The sequence below is a fragment of the Ahaetulla prasina genome, chromosome 1 (assembly GCF_028640845.1).
Source record: "Ahaetulla prasina isolate Xishuangbanna chromosome 1, ASM2864084v1, whole genome shotgun sequence".
Taxonomy (NCBI): Eukaryota; Metazoa; Chordata; class Lepidosauria; order Squamata; family Colubridae; genus Ahaetulla; species Ahaetulla prasina.
In genome coordinates, this window is record NC_080539.1 from 87,913,400 (window position 1) to 87,938,804 (window position 25,405).

General features: G+C 42.1%; 1 protein-coding gene across 6 annotated transcripts in view; it reads left to right on the forward strand.

Annotated features, from left to right (window-relative positions):
- The first annotated feature begins 2,014 nt into the window (after positions 1-2,014).
- UNC93A (unc-93 homolog A) overlaps positions 2,015-25,405 on the forward strand; it is a 40,121-nt gene continuing 16,730 nt past the window's right edge. Inside the window, exons 1-3 of one of the 6 annotated variants that reach the window (XM_058167890.1) lie at positions 2,015-2,033; positions 17,780-17,913; positions 19,210-19,391. In XM_058167890.1, the coding sequence (XP_058023873.1) occupies positions 17,827-17,913; positions 19,210-19,391 (269 nt within the window). In that variant the 5' untranslated portion in view covers positions 2,015-2,033; positions 17,780-17,826. The other 5 variants (XM_058167880.1, XM_058167873.1, XM_058167867.1 and 2 more) reach the window with 5 other exon arrangements.

Consider the following 25,405-nt stretch of genomic DNA (forward strand, 5'->3'; position numbering starts at 1 on the left):
GGCTTTTCAACTTCATCACAAGTATAAGCAATTTTATGGTAGTAACTTCTCTTGAAATACAAAATATGATCTCTTCTTCCTATATCCCAACTCTCTCATAAACCATTGTTATTTCAGTCCTGATATCAGCAAAAGTCTATAGAGATTATCAGAAATAGCAACATCTCTCTTTTAACCTTGATCAAATAAAACAGCTTTATATGCCTTGCTTTTACTTCTAACAAACCTCATTTGTTGAATCCAATATAGGAAGGCTATCCAGGTCAATTTTCCAGTTTATTGTTTGTATTTCCCTTTTAATTATTAAAACATATGCCAGTTTTTTAATATGTGCAGTGTAAAATGGTTTTCCATGTCACAGAAATCCACTTTCAAATCAGTCTCACTCTTATTAGGTAGAATGTACTCCTCTTCCATAGCATCTTTTAGATGCAGTCTATCTATAGATCAGACACTCTTAAAATTAATTTTTCACTCCATTGTTCAATTTATCCTATAGTAACATATTTTGTTTCATTCTGTAATTGTAAATTTAAGTGTCCTCCTTGAATTGTAATCTTTACAGTCTCCCGCTAATTCCCTCTAGTGCCTAAGTTTTAAAATCTAATCTTATGTTTCAAAACAAAAGCATTTCCCACAGGAAAAAAATCTTCATAATTAATTCCAAAATCTTATTTCACATTTATCTGGACCCTTAGTCTGTTTGTAGCTTTCTAAAATCAAACTCTTTGGCTGTTTACTACATACAAACGGATGAAAATATGTGAACTTAATGTTCTTTCAAAGGCACCAACCACAGTTTGAACAAGACAGCTCTTGACAAATATCTCCCAGAGCTCTAAACCAATCCCTCCCAGTCCAAAATCTAATAAAGAGCAGCTATCCGAAGCACTTGTGGGTGATCTCAAGTCATCTCCTTGCCCTATTCATCAGCCCTTCATTTTGCCATGATGATAGGCTCCTCTTTTTGTTCCATCTAAGCAACAGAGACTCAGTGCTAAATCCCAAGTCTCTAAAGCCATTACTTTTGCTTGGATGAACGATTGTTTCAGAATTTCTTGATGAAATTCTATTTCTAACATCAGGATTGCTACTGGATAGGCTTTATTTGATTAGATTGCTGACGTGGTATTTGCTACCATGGACATTTTTCACAATGAACTTAAACTGATCATATTTCAATTCTGGCTATATCATATTGTAGCAGTACTATGACATATATTGCACAAAGAAAATGGAAATTTATTGGAAAAGGAGTATGTCAAGTTGTTTTCCAAAATAAGGAAGCAACAAAACCAACTCATCTGTACATCCAGGTTGTCCTTTGCCTGAACTTATACAAAAGGTCACAGGTGCTTGGCTTAGAGAATAGGTGGAACAGATTCTAAAATTATTACTGAGACATAAATCATGTTAAAATCTGAGGAAATTATTCTGATTAGTTGTGCTTATAAATGGCAATAGACTTAGATACCGCTTCACAGTGCTTTACAGCCCACTCTAAACAGTTTACAGAGTCAGCATATTGCCCCCAACAATCTGGGTCCTCATTTTACTGACCACAGAAGGATGGAAGGCTGAGTCCACCTGATCCTGTCAGGATCAAACTGCTGGCAGTCAGCAGAATTAGTCTGCAATATTGTATTCTAACTACTGCACCACCCATTACTGCAATGTTGTTACTGTTCAAAATATGGCATGGGCAATGCTTATTCAAACAATTTGCAAAGGACTAAACAACAGGAGGTTATACAATTGTAGCATGATATAGTTATGGACCCAATGGTTGCATAAAGAGGTTTCCAAATAGACTGTCTTCTGCCATGTGTAGCATTCTTGTACTGTGAGCCCAACATATCCATGTTGCAATCCACCACACTTTCTTTGTTCCATTCAATGGCTGCAGGAACCAGGAACCACAAACTGCAGGAACCAGGAACCACAAACTCTATGCTTTAAGGCCATTCAGTGTACACAGTAGCTTGCCAGTTTCAGTGGAGGTGTGGCTTTCTCCTGGGTGGCTCCTTATTAGGGTATTGTTTTCTGGTTAATTGTTTGTTTGATGTTAATCATTGTTTATCTGGGTGTTGACTAATGAAGAGGACATAAGATTATTTCATCAAGTGAGATTATTTCACCAAATCTTCTCGTTGGTTTTCATGGATGTGCTCTGCTCGCCTTCTGCGTGTCCTACCTAGTGGCAGTTACAGTCCTTAAATTGTATGTTGTACAGCAGATGACAGCTGCTTTTTCTTCTTGGACTACTGGGTCTGTTGGTTTATTGAGATGTTTTGGAGGGCTTAAATTGGTTTGTGTGCTATGTGATGCTGTAGCACACAATCTTTGGTTTTTTCTGAGATGTTTTGGATTATGGCAGTGTTATCCTTTTCACTCTTAGGTTGGTTATGCTATAGTCAGTTAAATGGTCAGGCAGTTTTTGATAAAGTTGCATGGTTGTCTATTTTGTTGGAAGATGTTGTATACAGTAAGTGATCTCTTTCTTTTTTCCGGTATTCCAGGTGCTGCAGTGCATTTATGCTTGTCTGAATAATGTTTCCACATAGTTCCTCTTGTGGGAGGTTGGTTTGTTATTTTGGTAAGGGAGCACTGGTTAGTATGGGTTGTTTTTCTCAATAGACGTGTGTCTCTTATTTGCCATTGTTTCCTCTACTGATAAGGATATCCAGGGAGAGTAGTTGTTGTTTTCTTCCTACCTTGTCAATTTTATTCCTTTGAAGATATTGTTGATTGTCTTGTGTTGTTCCTTTTCTATTAAGACAAAAGTGTCATTTACATACCAGATCCATACCAGATCCATGTTTGGTTTCATGTGTGGGAGTACTATAGTTTCTATACACTGCATTAGGCTGTCTCCTATGACTCCTCCTATGTTCCTATGGGTGTGCCTCTGATTTATTGGTATATTTGTCCATCAAACTGGATGTGAGGCAGAGGCTGATGTGGTTTATTATCTGGGTACTTTGATTTTAGCATATTTGTCTAAATCAGGCATGCTCTGTAGTACTGATGCAATGGATTCCTTTGCTAATTCCCAACCTATAGACATGAAGGGTTTTATGACATCAAATGAAATTATAATTTCATCTTCCTCTATTTTTAGGGCTTTGATTTTCTGGAATCACTATGGTGGGGTGTTGATGTAATATTTACTTTCCTTTACGAGGTGTCCAAGCTTCTTCTTCTTTTTTGTGACTATATTGTAAATTAGGGTCTCTCAGAATGGTACAATTGGATAAAGAGGTATGTTGGACTTGTGTATTTCTGGGTGTCCATAGAAATGTGGGAGAATGGGTCCACTGCTTTTCATTTGCCAGAGTTCTTGTCTTTTATAATTTGATCTTTCTTGGGTAGACTCTTAAGGGGCTTTTTGATGTGGTTGTCCAGTTTCTGTATTTATTATGGAGCCATCTATAACTTTGTATCAGTTTCAGGTTAATAATGAGATGTTAAACACATTGAATATGAGATATTTCATGGGATTTCTGTTGAAAGGAGAGGATGGATCGGGGGTGAAATGCTACCAGTTTAGACTGGTTCTGCTGTCCAGTGGGGACAATTTTGACTGGTTTGGAGAACTGGTAAGGAAAATTTTGATTGGCCCTGCCCACCTGCCCTCCCCCTCCTCTCACATCTCCTATTGTTTATTAGCTCAGCTGATTTGCGTGGCAGAGCAATTGCCACCTCAGCTGAGCTAAGAAACAGCAAATGAGTCTTAGTCTCATTTGCCCTCAGCTAGAATAATAAAGGAAAACTTTTTGCGGCTTTTTTTCCTCCCACTCCCACCCCAAGCAGGGAAAGGAATACTAGTTTTAATAAGATGTCTGGGCATTCAGACGAGCAATTATCACCTCCTTTCAATATTGTGAAGCTGCAAACCATCTTGCCTGAATTGATAAACTGCCTCAAAAGAAACTGCCTCTGGAGCAAAAGCAGAGAGCCTCTTCCAGGGAAGATTTCTCTGTCTTCTATTTTTCTTCCACAGCAGAACAAAAAAGACTCTTTCTGTGAAGGCTTTTCCAGTTCTTTATTCTGATTTTCTTCTGGAGCAAAAGAAAGCCCTTACTAGTGAAGCAGTTCCACTGGTTAATTGTTCTCACTGTCAGGAAGTTTCTTCTTAGTTTTAGATTGCTTCTCTATTTCTTCAGTTTCCATCCATTGCTTCTTGTTTTGCCTTCTGGTGCTTTGGAAAATACATTGCCCCTCCTTCTTTGTGGCAGCCCCTTAAAAGCCTGTTGCCTATCACACTCTTGGACAAAACATATGAGTCATTTTCTCCTTTCAGTGGTCCATAAAGTGCATCTATAGTATGTAGATAATAAAGTTGAAACAACTTTATTAGGTAGAGATGAACAACATTTTTACAGAACTATAGATACGTTGAGGCTGGGTGTGACAAGCAATGGCTGGGAGGGGAGGGGCCAGATGAGGCACTCCTTGATGTGAGTGACATTGAGTTGGCCATGCCCACCCAATCACATGCCCACCAAGCCACACCCACAGAACCGGTAGCAAAAAAATTTAGATTTAACCCCTGGGATAGATGACCCCTTGATGGTCAGACATCACTAGAGCTCTTTGCTGGTAAGTGCAGCAATAGTTTCCAGATCATTTCCAGTTTCTCCAGTTTCCATATTGTTTCCAACTCTCCCATCAGAACGGAATGATTACAGATTCTTGTTCTAATACAGGTAGTCCTCGACCTTCAACCATAATTGAGCCCAAAAATTATGTTAATAATCAAGGCACTTGTTAAGTGAGTTTGGGGCATTCTATGGCTTTTCTTGCCACGGTTGTTAAGTGAATTACTACAGTGAATCATGCAGTCATTAAATGAATCTGGCTTCTCCCATTGACTTTGCTTGTCGGAAGCCTACTGGGAAGGTTACATTGATAATCACATGATCCCAGGATAGTGCAACTGTCATAAATACAAGTCAGTTGCCAAGCGCCTGAATTTTGATCATGTGATTGTTAAGATGCTGCAATGGTCTTTAAGTCTGAAAATTGCTCATGAGTCACTTTTTCAGTGATGATGATGTATCTTCAAGCAGTCACTCAACAAATTGTTGTAAGTCGAGGACTACCTTAGTTCTGTTCAAAGATTGAGAGAATTGAAATATATATTTGGCTCATGATGACTGTAAAGACTCCACTGCAAGTGAATACTATCTCACATGAAAAGAGCTACATTTTAAAAAGATTGGATTTTATCAGAGTTTGTTTGCTAATTACTACATTTCAAAGGCCTCTGGTTGGCCTATCTTGTCATCTGTTTATAGACGGCTCTGATAGATGAACTCTTTTGTGTTAAATTTCTATTCTTTCTTCTCCACACACACTCCAGCACGAGTTGCCAGTTTTTTTTTTTTTTAAAAAAGAGTCATTAATGCCCTTCTGGATTTAATGCTTATAGGCATTAATGTGGCTGCATGCATTCTGTTTAAGAAAAATGTTCCATTTTTTTTAAATTGCTCTCAATGGCAGCGGTTTAAAGATATGGCATAATTAACCGCACCTTTAAAGTACAATTTCTGCATTGCTTTTTTTTCCCTAGGAAGTTGCGGGGCGGGGGGAGAGGAGAGGAGAGGATTGTTTAGGAAAAGCCATTTCTATTATTAACATCTTTATTACCTCAGACAAGCTAGGCAATGTAATTACAGTACCTCTTTTTAAGGCAGCAAAACTTTTTAGCAATGCTATGCTCAACAACATGTGCAAATGAACAATATTGTGAACCTAGTGAAAATTTCAGAAAAGATGCTGGTGGGAAGAGTTATCACTACCCTCCTTCTTCCTGTGTAGCCCTTTCTAACCTTCCTATCTAGGCACAGCCTAGCCTCTCAGTTCTGCTCACCTCATGCTAGCAGCACACGCTGAAGAAAAAAATCTGCAAATATGCAAAATCTTAAAATTGGATAAAACTTGGATGGGCTTTTCCCTTCCTCCCTTAATGAAATGCTAAATGAATCAAGATTAGGGCACTAGAGTAAATTAGGGTAGAATTCTTTTCTACATATACAAGAATATGTATACAAGAAGAAGGCTCCTGTTTCACTGAAAGTATTCATTGTGGTAAGTCATGACTTGGTTTAATCCTAGATTCTTGAGTAAATCACTTGGTTAGGTTTACCCATTGTACAAATCGTGGTTTCTTACCCAACTGAAGAGCCCCTATAGTATGTTAAATAATAAATCTTTTACATTCCTTGTGGCTGGGTTCAACTCAACACATTAGCCTCAAATCAATCATATGGCTTTTAGGAACGCCGTATGAATATGGCATTCATTTACCCATGTGGCTTCGTTTGCACATATTGCCGTGCCCTAAATAATGGTTAAGAAACCAAAGTTGTAAGACTCACCAAAATAAAATAAGTCCAAAGTCATGGCAAGGATGTCTGGATTGGGGAGGGGATGGCAAAACCTCTACAGTCATTTGTGGGGTAATTGACAGTGTGGCCATTTTTTGCTCAAACCTGCTTAGTCAGTTGGGGAGGAGAAGCAAGTAACCTTGCTGATACATTCCTTTCTTCCTGGAACCAGGTAATTTGGGCGGTCACTTCTGTATTCACAAATCATTGTATGAAATTAAGATGAGGATGGTGAAAGAAGGAGGTGGCATTGCAACACACTTTTGATTCTTGCTTGAAGGCGTGTTTCAGAAAGAGTGAGCATGGTGTGTCCAGGCAACAGAGACTAACACGTAATAAAAGTTCTCTGTTTCGATTGGGAAACGTATTCAAATAGAATAAGGAGACAGACCAAAGGTGGTATTCAGCAGGTTCTGACTAGTTCTGGAGAACTGGTAGTGGAAATTTTGAGTAGTTCAGAAAACCAGTAAATACTGCCTCTGACCGGCCCCGCCCCATCTATTCTCTGCCTCCTGAGTCCCAGCTGATCGTGAGGAAATGGGGATTTTGCAGTATCCTTCCCCTGGAGTGGGGTGGGAATGGAGATTTTGCAGTATCCTTCCCCTGCAACGCCCACCAAGCCATGATATGCCCACCAAGCCATGCCCACAGAACTGGTAGTAACAAATTTTGAATCCCACCACTGAGACAGAGTTAAATAGCATAGGACTGCCAGCCTGAGAAGAGGTTGCCTTGAAATAGCAGCTCAGATATCCAACCTCACTCTCGGACAATTGCCATCAGTCCTTTTATGGGTGGGATGGAGACATGATTTCAAAGGTAACCTGACTGAATAAGTTAGAAGACAAGACTGCCTAGGTGTAGTGTCGCTGAGAAGCAAGTGCAGGAGGATTCAGCAATAGAAATAGTTTTACCAGCTTATGTCTCCAGTGACTTCCCGTTAATGAGATTGGTCAAAGCTCTAGGAATGCCTGTGAGCAATTACTACTGCCATCAAAATAATCTTGCACTTGCTCCAATGTTTTTTCCTCAGTTGATTTCCTTGGAAATAAACAAGCCAAAAAAGCAGGAAATGGAAGCCTCCTATTAAAATCCACAGGTAGAGTAGGAGAACTTTAAAATGGGGGGGGGGCAGTGGTCAGAATGCAGTATTGCAGGCTAATTCTGTCCACTGCCAGCAGTTCGATCCTGAGGGGATCAAGGCTGACTCAGCCTTCCATCCTTCTGAGGTGGGTAAAATGAGGAGCTGGATCGTTGGGGGCAATATGCTGACTCTGTAAACTGCTTAGAGAGGGCTGTAAAGCAGTGTGAAGCAGCATATAAGTCTAAATGCTATTGCTATTAAAATTTAAAAAAAACTCATCAAGAAGAACTTAAAACTTCCCCTCACCACTCCCTACCAAAATATTTTGAAGTCCATTGAAGTTGGTGGCTAATAAATTATCATTATTAATAATAATATCATTTTTGCTGCAAAATATATTTCTTTTGCAATATTTGTATATTATTCTGCATTCAGAACCTGTCACCTTTTGAGCTGTTTTAAGGTTCAAAAGGTGACAGGAAGAATACAGAATACCATTACACAGAATGATGTAAGAAGCTATTGTTGTTATTTATGGACCAAAAAATGAGAGACCACAAGTTGAGGGCAGAAGGGGAGAGAAAAGTGCATTTAATTGGTGATAATGGTTAGTGTTATATCACATGCTGGCATCACCTTACATGTAAACATGTGATGTATCATTGCCCTATGAATGATATCTCCATTTAAAAGGAATGAGAAAGAGAGAGAGAAAAATAGATCACGTATATGTGTTCAAAGATGTAAATAATAATATGCACACACTCCTCTCTCACACACAAACACACAATCTGCCTGTCTAGCAATCTATGAATACAATTTGATATCTCTGTACTTCAGTGGATCTAGCCCTCAATCTGATTAGGTACTATCAAACTAAAATGCTTCAGGAAGACTGCTAGGACTGGAGAATCAACATCTCAAGTGGAGAATAAAGCTGTGAGGAGACAGTCTTTTTTGGAGATGATGAAACTAAACTGGAGAATGACATGGAAGTATTTTTCAAGGTACTACAGTATAAGAGCATGACCAGATAGCTGATTTTCTGGATTAGGTTTCTTTTAAGCCTTATCTCCGGAGCTGTTTGCATAAGCTGACATTTTAAGGCTGCTTCTGGTCAATTTCACAGCTATCATGGTGGTCTTATCAGGGAGTCTGAGATAACAAAATTTTGGAAGTCCAGGGGCCCTGGCCAGACTTGTGGGTGTCTATTTGTTAGACACCTACTCAAACACACTTTTGAAAAATTGGTAAATGTGAAAGATATTAGTTCAGAATGTACAATAAATACTGTAGACAAAAGTGGTATGCATACCAGTTCAGTAATATTAAGAAAAATGTTAAGAGTCCAATAATTTCAATTACTTTTTGATGCAGATATAAGATAATTGTGACTATTTAAAGAAAATAATTATAGCATTCAGCATTTTTTGGTTGCATTACTGTACAGTATACACTCAAATGTAAGCCCATCGGTGGATAAGCTGACTCTCAAATTTATATCCAAAATACCATGAAAAATGTGCCACCTACAAATAAGCTGACCTTTGGAATTTCATATATTTACAATCGGCATATCCACGGGTGGCACATTTCCCATGGTATTTTGGAAATAAATTCAAGGTCAGTTTATGTGTGGATGGGCTTATTTATAAGTATATTCAGGATATAAAAAACTGAGGGGAAAATGTACTATGTATACTTTGCAGATAAACCAAACTCAATTTAGGAGGAATATTTTGGTACCTAAAATTCTCAATTTTTCCACAAGTACACACAGTATAAAAAAGGTGTTAGCAGTCACCCATATGAGAGATTATTAATGGGAGATTAATGAGATTATTAATTAATTATTAATTAAAATAGTAATCTATTAATACCATAGATTACTACAGTAATAGAAGACCTTCTTTTCCAGGAAGGTGTCTCCTACATTAAATCAATCATATGTAGCAGGGATTGAGAAAGATGCTTTTTTTTGAACAGATGAGCTATTCATGGGCCAGATAAATCAAAATATGACAGGGTAGGTGACAACTTCCAGTTTCAGTTTGACAACCAGAGAACTGAGCTGACTGAATCTGCAAAAATGGAAAATAAAATTGGCTGTTGGTCTCCCAAACCACTAACTGACACTAGCTATTGAATGATATAATAGTTCTCTCTTTTTGCATGGTACAAACCCTATATATACAAACCCTTATTGACAAACGAGTCCCTAACACGAGGAATGACACCAGACCCACACTCACGAGGTCCACACAGGATGTACCACCACACAGCCACCCAGAAAGCAGACCCAAACCCACACTGATCATGAAGCATGACCAAGGACCAGAAGCCAGACCGCAGCTGCAACATTAGCCATTTCAAACCCCTCTAATCCATACATGCAGCAGACTGACACCCACTATGAAGATGTAGCACGAACACGAACACGAAGCCAAACAACAGCAATGCAGCTCACCAGCTCAAATCCCCCTGCAACTCAGACTAATCTGAGCACAACCAAGCCCCCACCCAAACAGGACACAACCCCAGCCAATCAGAGCACAAAAAACCTCCCATCCAATCAGAGCACAGCCCAGCTCCCACCCAATCAGTTCAAACCCCCACTAGCAGTTAAAAAGGAAGAAACAGCTGCAATCACACATTGCTCCCAGAAGCACGAAGCTGAAGCCTGAAGATGGCGAATGAGATTTCGTCGAAACGTCGCCAAGACACCTCCAATTTTACGCGGGAGAAAACCCAAATAACCAAAAACCTACATACAAACACCCGTGAAAACCTCAGAAAACATATATATATATATATATATGGTGACAAGGACGGGTTGCATGAGTCAATGCTTTGATCTCTTTCTGACCAGAATCGTCTGAAATGCAGCCTTCCCACTTTCCTCTGTGGAAAAGTCCTCACATCCTTTTGCTTTGCCAAGGCATGCAATTATCTAAATCAGGGGTCTCCAACCTTGGCAACTTTAAGACTGGTGGACTTCAACTCCCAGAGTTCCTCAGCCAGCTTTGCTTAGCCAGCTTTGTTTTGCAAAGCTGGCTGAGGAACTCTGGGAGTTAAAGTCCACCAGTCTTAAAGTTGCCAAGGTTGGATTCCCCTGATCTAAATAGAGCTGGCATGAATCATGCTGGCCCAGTTCTGGATAAAATGTTCCATATTAAACATTGGTTTATAGTTAGTTGTTTGACAGGCTGAAAGTGGAGAGAGGGAGGGATGAGAGGGGAGAGGGGGAAAAGAGAGAATAAAAGACATTGCAGCAGAATAGCTATCCAAGCAACAAATTTAACATTGGAGGTGAGAAGAATAAGATGGTTTTGATCCCAGTTTCAATTTCTCCTTTTTCCACACGAGAGCTCCAGGGACATGAGTTGTCCTGGGCTGCCAGTCTTTTTTCGAGGTGGTTGAGAAATTTGGACATGATCCCCTTTCTTATCGCATGGGCCTCTGCCTTAGATCAAAAACAATGCTCCCTGAAGGGCTTGGTTTGGATGGCTCCCAAATGCCTCTGAGTTAGATCTTTTGGGGAAATGTCACAACGGGTCAAAAGGACAAGAAATGATCCTTCTGCGAAGAAAATAGAAATGATCAGCTCTGGAAGGATGGAACCGGGAGCCTTTTTACAGAAGGATTCTATCCAGGTTGAATTCCGCTCTAAATGCAACATCTGATATTATTCAGTGCCTTTATATTAAAAAAAAAAAAAACCCATAGTATCTGAACAGAGCTTTCAGTTTCCTTTTCTGTGGAGTGGTGCAGAAGTATGAATGTGCAGGCACAAAAGAAAATGTTCATACTTTTCAATGTGAACTGAGATACTAAGCCTGCAGTTCATACAAAAAGCATGATGGGGGAAAAGTAGGGAAGCAGGTCTGGTGGTGTGAAGACCCTCCAGAGCAAGGATCTCCAACCTTGGCAACTTTAAGACTTGTGGACTTCAACTCCCAGAATTCCTCAGCCAGCTTTGTTTTGCAAAGCTGGCTGAGGAACTCTGGGAGTTAAAGTCCACCAGTCTTAAAGTTGCCAAGGTTGGATTCCCCTGATCTAAATAGAGCTGGCATGAATCATGCTGGCCCAGTTCTGGATAAAATGTTCCATATTAAACATTGGTTTATAGTTAGTTGTTTGACAGGCTGAAAGTGGAGAGAGGGAGGATGAGAGGGAGAGGGGAAAAAGTGAGAAGCAGATGGTTTTTCCTTCAGAAGCCATCGTTCACCTCCTGAGATCACAGAGTCAGATACAAATTTTTGCTTTGGTACACCATTCTGATTCGTAGGTGGTCCTCGACTTACAGCCACAACTGAGCCCAGCTTTTCTGTTAGTAAGCAAAGCAGCTCTTAAAGGAGCCGTGCCCCATTTTTATGAACTTTTTTGCCACAGTTGTTCAGCAAATCACTGCAGTTGTTAAGTGAATCAGTCGGCTGTTAAGCAAGACTGGCTTCTCCCACTGACTTTGCTTGTCAGAAGATGGTTGGGAAGATGGCAAATCATGTGACCTTGGACAGTGCAACCTTCATAAATGCATGCCAGTTGCCAAGCGCCCAGATTTGATTACATGACCATGGAAGTGCCGCAATGGTGTGCGAACCAGTCCTAAATCACGTTCTTCAGTCCTAAATCACGTTCTTCAGTGCTGTTGTAACTTTCAATGGTCACTAAAGGAATGGTTGTAAGTTGAGGACTACCTGTATTTAATTATTTGTTTAGTAATCTCATTTATATATCCACCCATCTCAACATAAAGTGACTCTGGGTGATCTCTCTATTCATGGACTCATTTTATAACTCCTTACTTTGTAAAATATCTGGGAAATTCTGGTCTCCTTTATGTACAGCTGCTACTATCAGAGCAGTATGATACAGTTTCCTTGAATGTTTCCTTAAATTCAGCTATTCGGTCTGTAAAATCAGACAGAGTTTGGCAGCCCATGGATGATATTATCATTTGTTGTAATATAACTTTGCTTTGTTTTATTTTATTTTATTTTATTTTAATGTTTTAATTTTTAACTCTGGTCTATGATCACAATTAAAGATTGGTTGATTCTGGGTAGCTTATAATAAAAAAATTATCACAAAAAGCCTAAATGTTAAAGACTACAATTAAAATACATTGTTAACAACATAATATTGAGCAAATATTATTGAGCAAATAACACAGTTCTGGGCTGCATAAACAGTGGGATAGAATCAAGATCACGTGAAGTGTTAATGGCACTTTATAATGTGGAATTGGAATACTGCATTCAGTTTTAATCGCCACGATGTAAAAAAGATGTTGAGACTCTAGAAAGAGTGCAGAGAAGAGCAACAAAGATGATTAGGGGACTGGAGGCTAAAACATATGAAGAACGGTTGCAGGAACTCGGTATGTCTAGTTTAATGAAAAGAAGGACTAGGGGAGACATGATAGCAGTGTTCCAATTCTTTCGGACCTGCGGTTCAGTCCTGGGTGGTGTTTTGAGCTGGTCGGAGGGGCTGTTTTCTCCTCCCAGCTCTTTCTCTAGGCCATCGGGCCCTGGATTACTGCAGACTCTTTTTCTTGGCCATCCGGCCTTGGATTACTGTAATTTTCCTGCTGTTTCCTCGGGAACCTGATGGCGTCGCTGGACCTCCGGGACCTCAGCTAAGTCTTGCGCCTCCCGGGTTATGGTCAGCTGTGGGTTCAAATAAGGAGTGGTCATGATCTGTCTCATTTAGCTCGGGTTGTTCAGTTATTCGTTTCCTTATCTGATCTATGTGGCGCCTCCATACTCGGTTGTCTTGTAACTCAACCAAGTATGACTTTGGACGGTTGCTTTTATGATTTGCCCTGCGAGCCAACTTGGGCCGTCCCCATAGTTGCGGGCCCACACTCGATCGCCTATGCCCATTTCTCTGTTTTTCTAGTTCCCCTTGTAACCCTCTGGTGTGTAATGGGGATTCAACCGGTCAAGTGGGCACCGGAGTTTCCGTCCCATCAATAATTCGGCTGGGCTTCTGCCTGTAGCAGTGCTTGGGGTTCTGTGCTGAACGGCCAGAAAGAAATCTATCTTTGTTTGCCAGTCACCTGGCTTGAGCCTGGACAATGCCTCCTTAGCGCTCCGGACGGAACGCTCTGCAAGGCCATTCGACGCAGGGTGGAAAGGCGCAGAGAGGGCATGTTGGATGCCCTCCTCTGCCAAGTATTCCTCAAACTGGGCTGCCGTGAATTGCGGGCCGTTGTCGGACACCAGAGTGTCAGGCAACCCGTGGGTTGCGAATAGGTGGCGCAGGGCTGCGATTACTGCCTCGGCCGTGGTGGATTTCATGAGTATGATCTCCAACCATTTAGAGAATGCGTCGACAACCACGAGGAAGGTTTGGCCGTGGAAAGGGCCAGCAAAATCAATGTGGATTCTTGACCAGGGCCCTTGGGGTTTTCCCATTCCCTGACTGGGGCCGTTGGGGGTAGAGGTCTGGACTCTTGGCAAGCCTGGCATTTCCCTACCCTCTCAGCAATCTCTGAGTCCATGAGTGGCCACCACACATAGCTTCTTGCTAGCCCCTTCATCCTTACGATCCCTGGGTGACCCTCGTGGAGGAGGTCCAATACCTTTCCCCTTAATTTATCCGGGATTACCACGATCACCCCATAACAGGCACCCCTTGAGCCGAGAGCTCATCACGTTTTTACAAATTCCTTAAACCGTTAAGCCCGGTAGCGCTGACACCCTCTTGTACCCAACCGGTACAGTCCTTAACATAATGTCGGTATGATGCCGAGCCACTTCCTTAGATGTGACTGGGCCAGAGTCAAGAGTCAATAAGCAGGATGGGCGTCCCGGGTGGGGTCTTGATCGCCCCTGGTAGTGGGCATCTGCTTAGCGTCTGCATGCCCCACTTCTTTTCCTGGTCGATGCTGCAGCTTGTAGAATAAGCGGCTAAGAAAATAGTCCATCGGGTCAATCGTGGCGAAAGTGCCACAGGCGTTGGGCGATCGCCAGCCAGTATTCCTAACAGCGGTCTGTGGTCAGTCACAATTTCAAAGTCTCGCCCAAAAACATATTCGTGAAATTTTTCACCCTGACACAATTGCTAGCGCTTCTTTATCTAACTGGCTATAGTTCCTCTCTGGGAGGACATCGTTCTGGAGTAGAAGGCTATAGGGGCTTCTGTGCCGTTTGGAAGTCTGTGGCTGAGTACAGCCCCACCCGTAAGGGAGGCATATAAACCAGCACTAGGGCAATGAGCTATGATATTGGATGAGCAGGCTATCACTTGAGAGCAGGTTTTTACTGCTTGAAAGCCCTACTTTCCGACTTTCCCCAAGACCAAACAGTATTTTTCCTAGAAGCTTATGCAGCGGTTCAGCAGCAGTCGCTTTGTTTTTAAAAAACCGCGTAAAAATTCACTAGCCCCAGGAATGCCTGTAGCTCTGTTTTGTTTTTGGGCGCTGGAGCCTTTCTGATTGCCTTGACTTTGCTCTCAGTGGGGTGAATTCCTTTCTTGTCTATTCGGTAGCCCAAGAATTCGACGGATTCTACCCCTATCTGGCATTTGTTCACTTTAACCTTTAGTCCGGCTGACCGGAAAATGCCCAGAACCTTTCTCAGACGCTCCCCCAATTCCTCTACGTTTTCTGCTGATATCAACACATCATCGAAGTAGGGAACTACCCCTGGGAGCCCTTGCAGAAGTCGTTCCATCAAGTTTTGGAACAGCCCCGGTGCCACACTCACCCCAAATTGTAATCGGGTACACTTGAAGGCCCCCCTGTGAGTTACAATCGTTTGGGCTTCGGCTGTGTTGGCGTCTACGGGCAGTTGTTGGTAGGCTTGAGCCAAGTCTAACTTTGCAAAGACTTGCCCTTGCCCCAAAGAGTGCAGCAAGTGTTGCACCACGGGAACCGGGTAAGCGCTTTTCTGTAAGGCTTTGTTTAGCGTCGCCTTGTAGTCAGCGCAGATTCTAATTGACCCATCTGGTTTTACTGGGGTGACGATTGGCGTCTCCCACTTTGCGTGATCGACTGGCACCAAAATCCCCTGATTTATGAGCTTATCTAGCTCCTTGTCAATTTTAGGTTTAAGGGCAAAAGGGACTCTCCTTGCCTTTAACCTAATGGGAGCTACCTGGGGGTCTAAGTTGAAGGAAATAGGGGTCCCCTTGTACTTGCCCAGGCAGTCCTTGAAGACATCTTCGAACTCGTTCATGAGTATGTCTTTCAGGTTACAGTCACTTTTGTAAATGCCAGTCACTCCCATGCCCAGTGCACGAAACCAGTCTAGTCCCAACAAACTAGGCAGGGTCCCTTCGGCGATTGTGATGGGCAGGGTCTTCTTGTGTGGTCCGTACTCGACTCGGACGGAGGTGGTCCCTCGAACAGGGATGCGATTCCCTTGGTAGTCGTGGACTCGTAGCCGTTGTGTTTGCAGGTGGCGCTTCGCGACTGCTGGCAGTGACTTCGCCAAAGTGTCCCAGGACATGATGGTGATCGCTGACCCGTGTCCGCCAGTCGGCACCGTACTCCTTCTATTTTGGGTTTGGTGAAGATCTTCTTCTCCACTCGGGTTGAGTGACCTATGACCACAGTCGTTTGGTTCGAATCCGCGCCTTTTTTGTTTGAGCCAATCGCGGGTCGCCTTGCCGATCCCGCGCTCTGATTGGCCGATTTGAATTTTCGGCGGGAAGGTTGGGGAGCTCGACAGACTTGAGCTAGGTGCCCTTTCTTCTCGCACCGCCGACATGTTGCGTCCTTAAACTTGCAGCGTTGGCGCTGATGTTGACCTCCGCAACTTCCGCATTCGTCCCGGTCCTCTTTGCCCCGTTTCTCGGTTCGGCAGACCCCTTCCTCATCCTCTCCGTCGGATTCGGTCTGGATCTCTTCTTGGTGCACCGGGGTTGACTTTGTGCTCGCCTTTGGTGTGAGAGGCTTTTGCAGTGTCTCCGCCGCTTGGGTGGACATTTCATGCGCTCGGGCTTCGTCCAGGGCGTTCGCCAGCGTCAGATTGCTTTTCGATAGCAGCCGCCTCCGCAAACGCATGTCTCTGACCCCCCTGATGAGTTGCTCCAGCAGCACCTCGTCCAGGTCTCGGTACCCACAGTCTTTGGAGGCTTTCCGCAGGGCGGCCATGTAGTCGCCGATGGATTCGCCCTCTAGCTGCCGGCGCTCTCCAAATTCAAAACGCCGCACGTATTTGGACGGCGTTGGCGCGAAATGGTTTTTTAGCAGGGTTTGCAGAGTTTGCCACGATACCGATTGTATCGGCGTTGGCTCTGCCAGGGCTTCGCGATGTCGATGACCTCGGGACCGCAGTGGCTCAAGTATGCCCTTTTGCGGTTGTCTGGAACTCCTTGCAGTTCGTTGGCTTCTAGAAAGCTTTGAAGCGGGTCATATCGTTCCCCATTTCTCTCTAGCTGGGTCAAACGGTGCGGGCGGAGTGTAACTGGCCATCTCCGCTTTTCTGCCCTGTGTTTGCTGGGTTCGGTTCTGCCGTGCTTCAGCTCGGTTCTGGTGCTCCTTAGCCTCGAGATCCCACCTTCGTCGCCAGTGTTAAGTTCGGGAAGTAACGAGGCTAGAGACCAGGGTAGTGACAACAGCTCTTTAATATATGGTGAACCCAGCAACAAACTGGGGAGAAACAACCCTTTATATACTGTTTAACCGGCGGCTTCAACCAATCAGCAACGTGCTTGGTTCCCGCCAAAATATTCAAAGATACATAACATTCTTGATGCTGCTTTGTATCTGTACTTTGCTCCTTGGTTTCTTTGTTTCTACACTACAGTACATCTCTCAGCTTCTCGTTCTATGCAGAAGGGTTTAATTTGGCTTGTTGCACATACATTCTCTTTTTTAAGTGTGTACAGCACATGAGCGTCACAAAGATATCTAATATCTTGGAGTCCAATTACCTAAATCCTGGCTGGGTGTGACGGGAATTGGACTCCAACATATCTGGAAGAAAATAGTTTGAGGGACAGTATTTTGGGGAATAGTCACTGCTACAGCTTTCCAAGTGACCTTTCCAATGGAATGGCAAGCTAAAACTGTAGCTCACCCACCTTTTTCTTAAAATATATTTCTCCTTCAGTGTGAGTGGGCAAGGAAGGGAGATCTGTTTCAAAAAGTTCCCTTGTGGCTAGAAATGATTTACAAAATTGGGTGTATAAATGTCATACGCCTTTGGTGGAACCCAATCAATACTTCAAATCAAATTAATTGGTACCATTTCTTGCCATTGCTAGTGGACCTGTAGCATTTTCAAAACTGAAGAAGGCAACATTCATGGGCAGGTATTCATGTAGCTAACATGACTCCTTTACGTTAAAGGTGAAGGAAAACCAGGTTTCTCCACTGGGAACTTCTATGACTCAGCTATGGACTCATATCTGAAAAACATTCTTGTGATTTCATTTGGATTCACATTTCTCTTTACTGCTTATGGAGGACTCCAAAACCTTCAGGTAGGTGAACTTTATTTGGATCTATGAGATACTGTTGTGCGCTATTCATTCCAGTATATGCAGATAATGAATTGTACCCTCTCCCTTCCTCTCTCTTTTGCTTTTCACATTTCTCTGCTTTCATTGTTTCCTGATCATGTAGATTTATAGGCACACATGCGTATGTGTACCTATAGGTACACATGCATGTGTGTATGTGTGATGTATAACACCTATTATATTAAATACATATTGCATGGTGAATTTAATGCACTATGGTGGATGCTTTATTTATTTTATTATTTCTTTTAATTGCTATTAAAACTATTCTCTGTCATTTTAATGTTCTTTATGCTGTCTTAGGAAATTCTGATTTTCGGAGGCAAAATGCCATTGTTTTCAAACAGATGAGGTGAGATTGCATAATGGAGGAAAGTTTTAACCCCCAAACTGAAATAAATCACCAGTGCCTCAAGATAAGGGCAGTGATCCTGGTGATGTGACCAAATATTTTTTTGTTGTATGGGGGCAGAAAATCCTCAGCATCTCTCTCCTTTCAGCAATATTCATTCCCAACAGCCTGCTGTCCTTTCATGACTACATGAACTGTCAATCATCCCAGGTAGACCAGACAGGAAACATGATCAGATGTGCTAATACTTCCTTAGTGTAAGATTACTTTCAAAGATTCAAATCCTTGTAATTCTGAAAGTGCAAAACTCCTGCCATTTCCTTTACAGCCTCTGAAAGAACCTACAACAAAGTCAGTTTCTCTGTCCATTATGCAGCTGTGGGCCATGCACCCTCATCTTAACTCTTTGTTCCCTCTGTAAAATGTACCACCTAACTTTCTCAGGCTGGGGTAGCTTTGGATAATCATTAGCCCTTTAATTGGTCATTGGTGGCAATTGACGGCTTGGCCAATCTGGTTCCTTTTTAAAGCAAGAGACGCACTATATTTGCATTGCTCTATGCAATAAAGACTGATGAGTATGAGTGCCGCAAGAGAGGAGCTTAATTTATGGACATCCGGGGGCGGGGTGGTGGTGGTAGGGAGGCTTGATGAAATGTGTGTGATGATATTATCACCCAAATGCTCTGATTTCTTCAGAGATCAGTAAGCACAGGCAGCATTTTGTAATTTATTTATTTCAATTTTGGTAATGGTAATGCATTTGTCATGTGTTTGATATCATAGTTTCATTACCAAACTTTTCTGGCTTAACTGTCTCTTCCCCTTTTTCTATTAATCATTGTCCCCCCTATATTATGATGTTTGCTATAAATATGTGCCTCTGTTGCATTTTGTCTGTACAGAGCAGCCTCCACTCCGAAGAAGGCCTGGGAGTTGCCTCCCTCAGTGTGATCTATGCTACTCTCATCCTGTCCTCCATGTTTCTCCCATCTGTCATCATTAAGAAATTTGGATGTAAATGGACCATTGTAGGCTCTATGTGCTGCTACATTACATTCTCTTTGGGAAACTTCTATGCCAGCTGGTAATCAGTATTTCCTAATTCCTATGACATTTGCAATGCATTTTGTCAGACACAAAAAATCAGGACCGTTCGTAAAGTTGCAGCATAAAATATTTATTCAACCCGATAAAGTATTTGGTCAACTAAAGGTCAACAATAAATTGGCACCAGATAAGGGTCAACAGAATTCAGGAGGGATTGAACTTGGAATGCTTGTGGGAATGCAAGGACTCCAAATTTATGACATATATAACTCCCCCTCCATCTGCCTGCTCTGTTCTTACACATTTGTGGGGACAGATATAATTTCTGCCTGACTGATCTGTAGGGGGCTACCACAATGAAAGATCTAATTGAATCTAACTAAATTGAAAAATGCATAGTAAATAGGTGGATATTTGTTCATCAGATGGTTTGGGCTTCCAAAGAAGACTGAAAGTCACTTTAGGATTTGATAGGGAACAAGTAAATGCTTTTGATGATACCACCAAACTGAATGCTTTGAGGCTAAAATCATTACTGATACTTGAGGAATCAACAGACAACAGCTCAGAAGGGGAACAGAGGAATATCTATAGAAAAGGTGTGCAACTTTTATTGACTTGAAGGTGAGAGCTGAGTTTTTTTATAACATGCCAAGATCTGCAAATGAACAGAGCCAAAACCCAATATGAGTATGTGAGTTTGTAAAAAAAATGAAATTGGGGCCTTAGGCTCCCTAAGATGAAGAGAAGGTAAGAGAGACCTTTTAAATATTTGAGATAAGGCCAGGCCTCAAAATGATACCAGTTTCAATCTGGATAGAGCTCTATCAATTGGCAATGGAAATAGGGAATGAAAGCACAGCAACAGTTCCCTGCCCTTGGAAAAACAGGAGAAAAGAAAGAAAAGATCAGATTTGTGGTGAATACCTTTGGTGTATTTCTTCTGCCTCACTAAGCTTTGAGCATTTCTTCACCCAAACTAATTTCATTTTCAGATGTATTTAAAGTAAGACACTGGGAGAAGCAGACCTCAAATAGTCTTACTAATTTTGGGCTTGAGGGATAGCCATACGGGTAGGATTTATGCCACAATTTCCATCTGTAAAACTGCAGCTGTTGCTCTAGACCAGGGATAGTCAACCTTTTTATACCTACTGCCCACTTTTGTATCTCTATTAGAGATTTTCTAACCGCCCACCAGTTCCACAGTAATGGTGATTTATAAAGTAGGGAAATAACTTTACTGTATAAAACTTGTAAAGCAGAGTTACAGCACGTTAAGGCATATAATAATAATTACTTACCATTTAGTTTCACTTACGTAACGTGAACTAAACTTATGCGCGGGCAATACAAATAGTATATTTTCAGAAATTTAAATTGTCACGGGGAATTTTATGAAAACTTAATGAAAATGTTTTTAAATAATGCTATGAAATTTTTTTTTAAAGTCAATTAAATTAAAAAAAGGAAAGTGCTTCAGTATCGGACAAAACCCCTACCGCCCACCATGAAAGCTGGAACGCCCACTAGTGGGCAGTAGGGACCAGGTTGACTACCACTGCTCTAGACCATTCTATACATGATTAAGATGGTTTTGCTGATCTCTGATCGCTGGTTTAGTTTTTGTCTTTGTCTTCTTCTTTTTTTTAACCTCTGATATGTCAGTGAAAGGTTTCTCATCAAAACAAAACAGCCATTCACGTGCAGCCTTTGTCATGAGCTATTAGGACATGAACAAAAAAAGCAGAACAAATAAACAGATACACTGGAGAGTGTATAGCAACTGCTTTTGTAGCTGAGGCAACCACTTAACATCTCCTTTAGCATACAAAGCCTGAGCCAAGTGAAACCAAGCAGAAGCAAGCAAAGGCACCATCTAACAACTGGAGTTATAATTACATTTCAAAAGGAAAGGATAGGGAAAGAGAAGTTTAGCTAACGTTTGATCAGCCTGGTATCCTCTCCAACTCCCATGCTGTCTCATAGAATCACAGGGCCCTTATACTATCCCAAGCAAATGGTTGTCCAATCTTTTCTTGAAAACTTCCAGCAATGGATCATTCTGGAGATTCCTTGAATCTCCATCCAGAAAATTGGCCAGATTAGCAGTGGAAGTCCGGGACGAGACAGCCCCACAACATAGCCAGAGGGCACTAGCCTGGGCAATGCTATGTAACCAGTGGTGGGTTTCAATTTTTTTTACTACCGGTTCTGTGGGTATGGCTTGGTGGGCGTGGCTTGGTGGGCATGGCAGGGGAAAGATACTGTAAAATCTCCATTCCCTCCCCAATCCTGGGGAATGTTACTGCAAAATCCCCATTTCCTCCCAATTAGCTGGGATTCAGGAGGCAGAGAATAGTTGGGGCAGGGCCAGTCAGAGGTGGTATTTACCAGTTCTCCAAACTACTCAAAATTTCCACTACCAGTTTTCCATAACTGGTCAGGAGCTGCTGAAACCCACCTCTATATGTAACCCATGTTCTTTAATTTCCACCAAGTGAGTACAAAAGAATCAAGAGTATCACATGATAAAAAACATGATACCTTTACACAGCCATAAATAAGTTGCACTTTGACTCTTAAACTTTCTAAAAGTCATTTATTCTCATATTATAAGGGCTTATTTTATGTGTTCTTATAAATAGAGATAGTCCTTGACCTACAACCATTTAGAATAGAATAGAATAGAATTTTTTATTGGTCAAGTGTGATTGGACACACAAGGAATTTGTCTTGGTGCATATGCTCTCAGTGTGCATAAAAGAAAAGATACGTTCATCAAGGTACAACATTTACAACACAATTGATGGTCAATATATCAATATAAATCATAAGGATTGCCAGCAACAAGTTATAGTCATACAGTCATAAATGGATGGTCAGTATATCAATATATACTGTAAATCAAAGGGCTGGGAAGTGGCTCAACAGGCTAATGTAGCCTGTTATTAACACACAGCTGCCTGCAATTACTGCAGGCTCAAGTCCCACCAGGCCCAAGGTTGACTCAGCCTTCCATCCTTTATAAGGTAGGTAAAATGAGGACCCAGATTGTTGGGGGGGCAATAAGTTGACTTTGTATATAAATATACAAATAGAATGAGACTATTGCCTTACACAATGTAAGCCGCCCTGAGTCTTCGGAGAAGGGCAGGATATAAATTATATACATATATATATATCTCATAAGGATTGCCAGCAACAAAGTTACAGTCATACAGTCATAAGTGGAAGGAGATTGGTGATGGGAACGATGAGAAGATTAATAGTAGTGCAGATTTAGTAAATAGTTTGACAGTGTTGAAGGAATTATTTGTTTAGCAGAGTGATGGCCTTCAGGAAAAAACTGTTCTTGTGTCTAGTTGTTCTGGTGTGCAGTGCTCTATAGCGTCGTTTTGAGGGTAGGAGTTGAAACAGTTTATGTCCAGGATGTGAGGGATCTGTAAATATTTTCACGGCCCTCTTCTTGATTCGTGCAGTATACAGGTCCTCAATGGAAGGCAGGTTGGTAGCAATTATTTTTTCTGCAGTTCTAATTATCCTCTGAAGTCTGTGTCTTTCTTGTTGGGTTGCAGAACCAAACCAGACAGTTATAGAGGTGCAAATGACAGACTCAATAATTCCTCTGTAGAACTGAATCAACAGCTCCTTGGGCAGTTTGAGTTTACTGAGTTGGCGCAGAAAGAACATTCTTTGTTGTCCTTTTTTGATGATGTTTTTGATGTTAGCTGTCCATTTTAGATCTTGCGATATGATAGAACCTAGAAATTTAAAGGTTTCTACTGTTGATACTGTGTTGTCTAGTATTGTGAGAGGTGGAAGTATGGAAGGGTTTCTCCTAAAATCTACCACCATTTCTACGGTTTTGAGTGTGTTCAGTTCCAGATTGTTTTGGTTGCACCACAAGGCTAGTCGTTCGACTATTCTATTCTATTCTATTATTTAATGATTGTTCAAAGGTATGATAGTGCGGAAAAAAGTAACTTGCAACCAGGTCTTGCATTCACTATACAACAGGAGTGAAATGTAAAATTTGTTACTACCAGTTCTTGGGTGTGGCTTGGTGGGGGGGTGTAATGTGACTGGGTAGGCATGGCCAACTTTTTTTTTTTTTTACTTTTAAAAGCATTTTTTTTACAACCTCTTTGGCCGAAAAAGAGAAAAAATGATTTTAAAAGAAAACAAAAGCCTCTGATGATCAGGCAATTCAGCTGGGATCGCCAGAGGAGCCTTTTACAGCCTCTTCCGCCAAAGAGGTTGTAGAAAAAATGCTTTTAAAGGGTTTTGATGATCCCAGCTGAGTTGCCTGATCGCCAGAACCCTTTAAAAGCATTTTTTACAGCCTCTTCGGCCAAAGAGGTTGTAGAAAAAAATATTTTAAAGTGTTCTGACGATCAGGCAATTCAGCTGGGATCGCCAGAGGAGCCTTTTACAGCCTCTTCGCCAAAGAGGTTGTAGAAAAATGCTTTTAAAAGTAAAAAAATAAGCCTCTGATGATCACGCAGCTCAGCTGAGCATGTGGGGGGGGCAGGGATTTGCTTACCGGTTCTCTGAACTACCCACCGCCATCGCTACCAGATCGGGTGATCCAGTCCAAACCAGGAGCATTTCACCCCTGCTCTACAATCTTCACAATGTCCCCATGGTCATGTGATCAAAATTTGTGTGCTTGGCATCTGACATGTATTTATCATAGCTGCAGCATCCCAGAGCCATAGGATTACCATTTATGACCTTCCCAGCTGGCTTCCAACAAGCAATCGATAGGGGAAGATGGATTTCACTTAATGACCACCCGATTCATTTAACGATCATGGCGATTCACTTAATACCCAGAGCCAAAAAATAAGTTTATAAAATTGGGCATGACTCACTAACAACTACCTAGCTTAGCAATGGAAGTTCTGATCCCAGTTTGTGTAAATTTGAGGTTGTAAGTCGATTACTATATGCATATTAATCTATCCCTAGTAGCATAACACATCTGGAATATCCTGTGTTTCATTATATTAGACAGTCAGACTCCATTAGATGTGATGTGGACATTCCAGAATCATAGCTCACAATTTTGTCTCAGCCCATCCTATTTCAAAGGACTGTTGCCATGGGGGTAAAACAAAAGAAGAGAGACTTATTCTGAAAACTGCCTTGAACTCTCAGAAATAAGGGAGGGTGTACAAACGTGTGTGTTTATGTGCCATCAAGTCAGTTTTTGACTGAAAACTGCCTGCAGTTTTCTTGGCAAAGTTTTTGGGAAGTGGTTTGCCATTGCCTCATTTTCTAGGGCTAAGAGGAAGTGACTGGCCCACGGTCACCCAGCTGGCTTTGTGCCTAAAGCAAGGCTACTCACCATCTCCTAGTTTCAAGCCTGATGCCCTCATCAGTGCACCAAACTGACTTACCAATTTAGGAAATTAATTTTAAATAAGAATGGTAAGGAGTCCATCTGAACAAACTTATTGCTTCATTCTACACAGCTACAGCTTCTGAGTCACTCACAGGCAGGTGTGGGCTTCAGATCCTTTAGCAGCGGGTTCACTGCCCCGTTACTGGGTGGGCATGGCCATGGTGGGTGTGTCCTAATCGGCCGCCTGCATCTCAGCGGGGTGGGGGTATTTCTCACCCTCCCCAAGCTCCAGAGGCTTTCCTCAAGCCTCCAGGAGGGTGAAAACAGCTTCCCTTGGGATCCAGAGGCCCTCCAGAGGCCAGAAACAGGCCTGTTTCCGGACTTCCAGAACCTCAGTAGACCCATTTTTGCCCTCCCAGACCCTCCACACGGCCCCTGCACTTACCTGGAATGATGAATGGGCGACATGGAAACTCCTGGGAGGGAAGGGGAGGGGTGGACGTGGCCAACCTGGGGTGGCACTTGGGGGTTCACCGAACCCCAGGGATTCTTGGCTAGAGGATCGCCTGAACCCTGCCAAACCCCCAGGAGCCCACCTCTGCCCATAAAATTCTTTACACAGGCCTAGCTTTGATTCTGTTAATGCCTAGTTCACTATGGAAACCCTACCCAGAAACAGCCAATCCTGTTATACTAGCCAA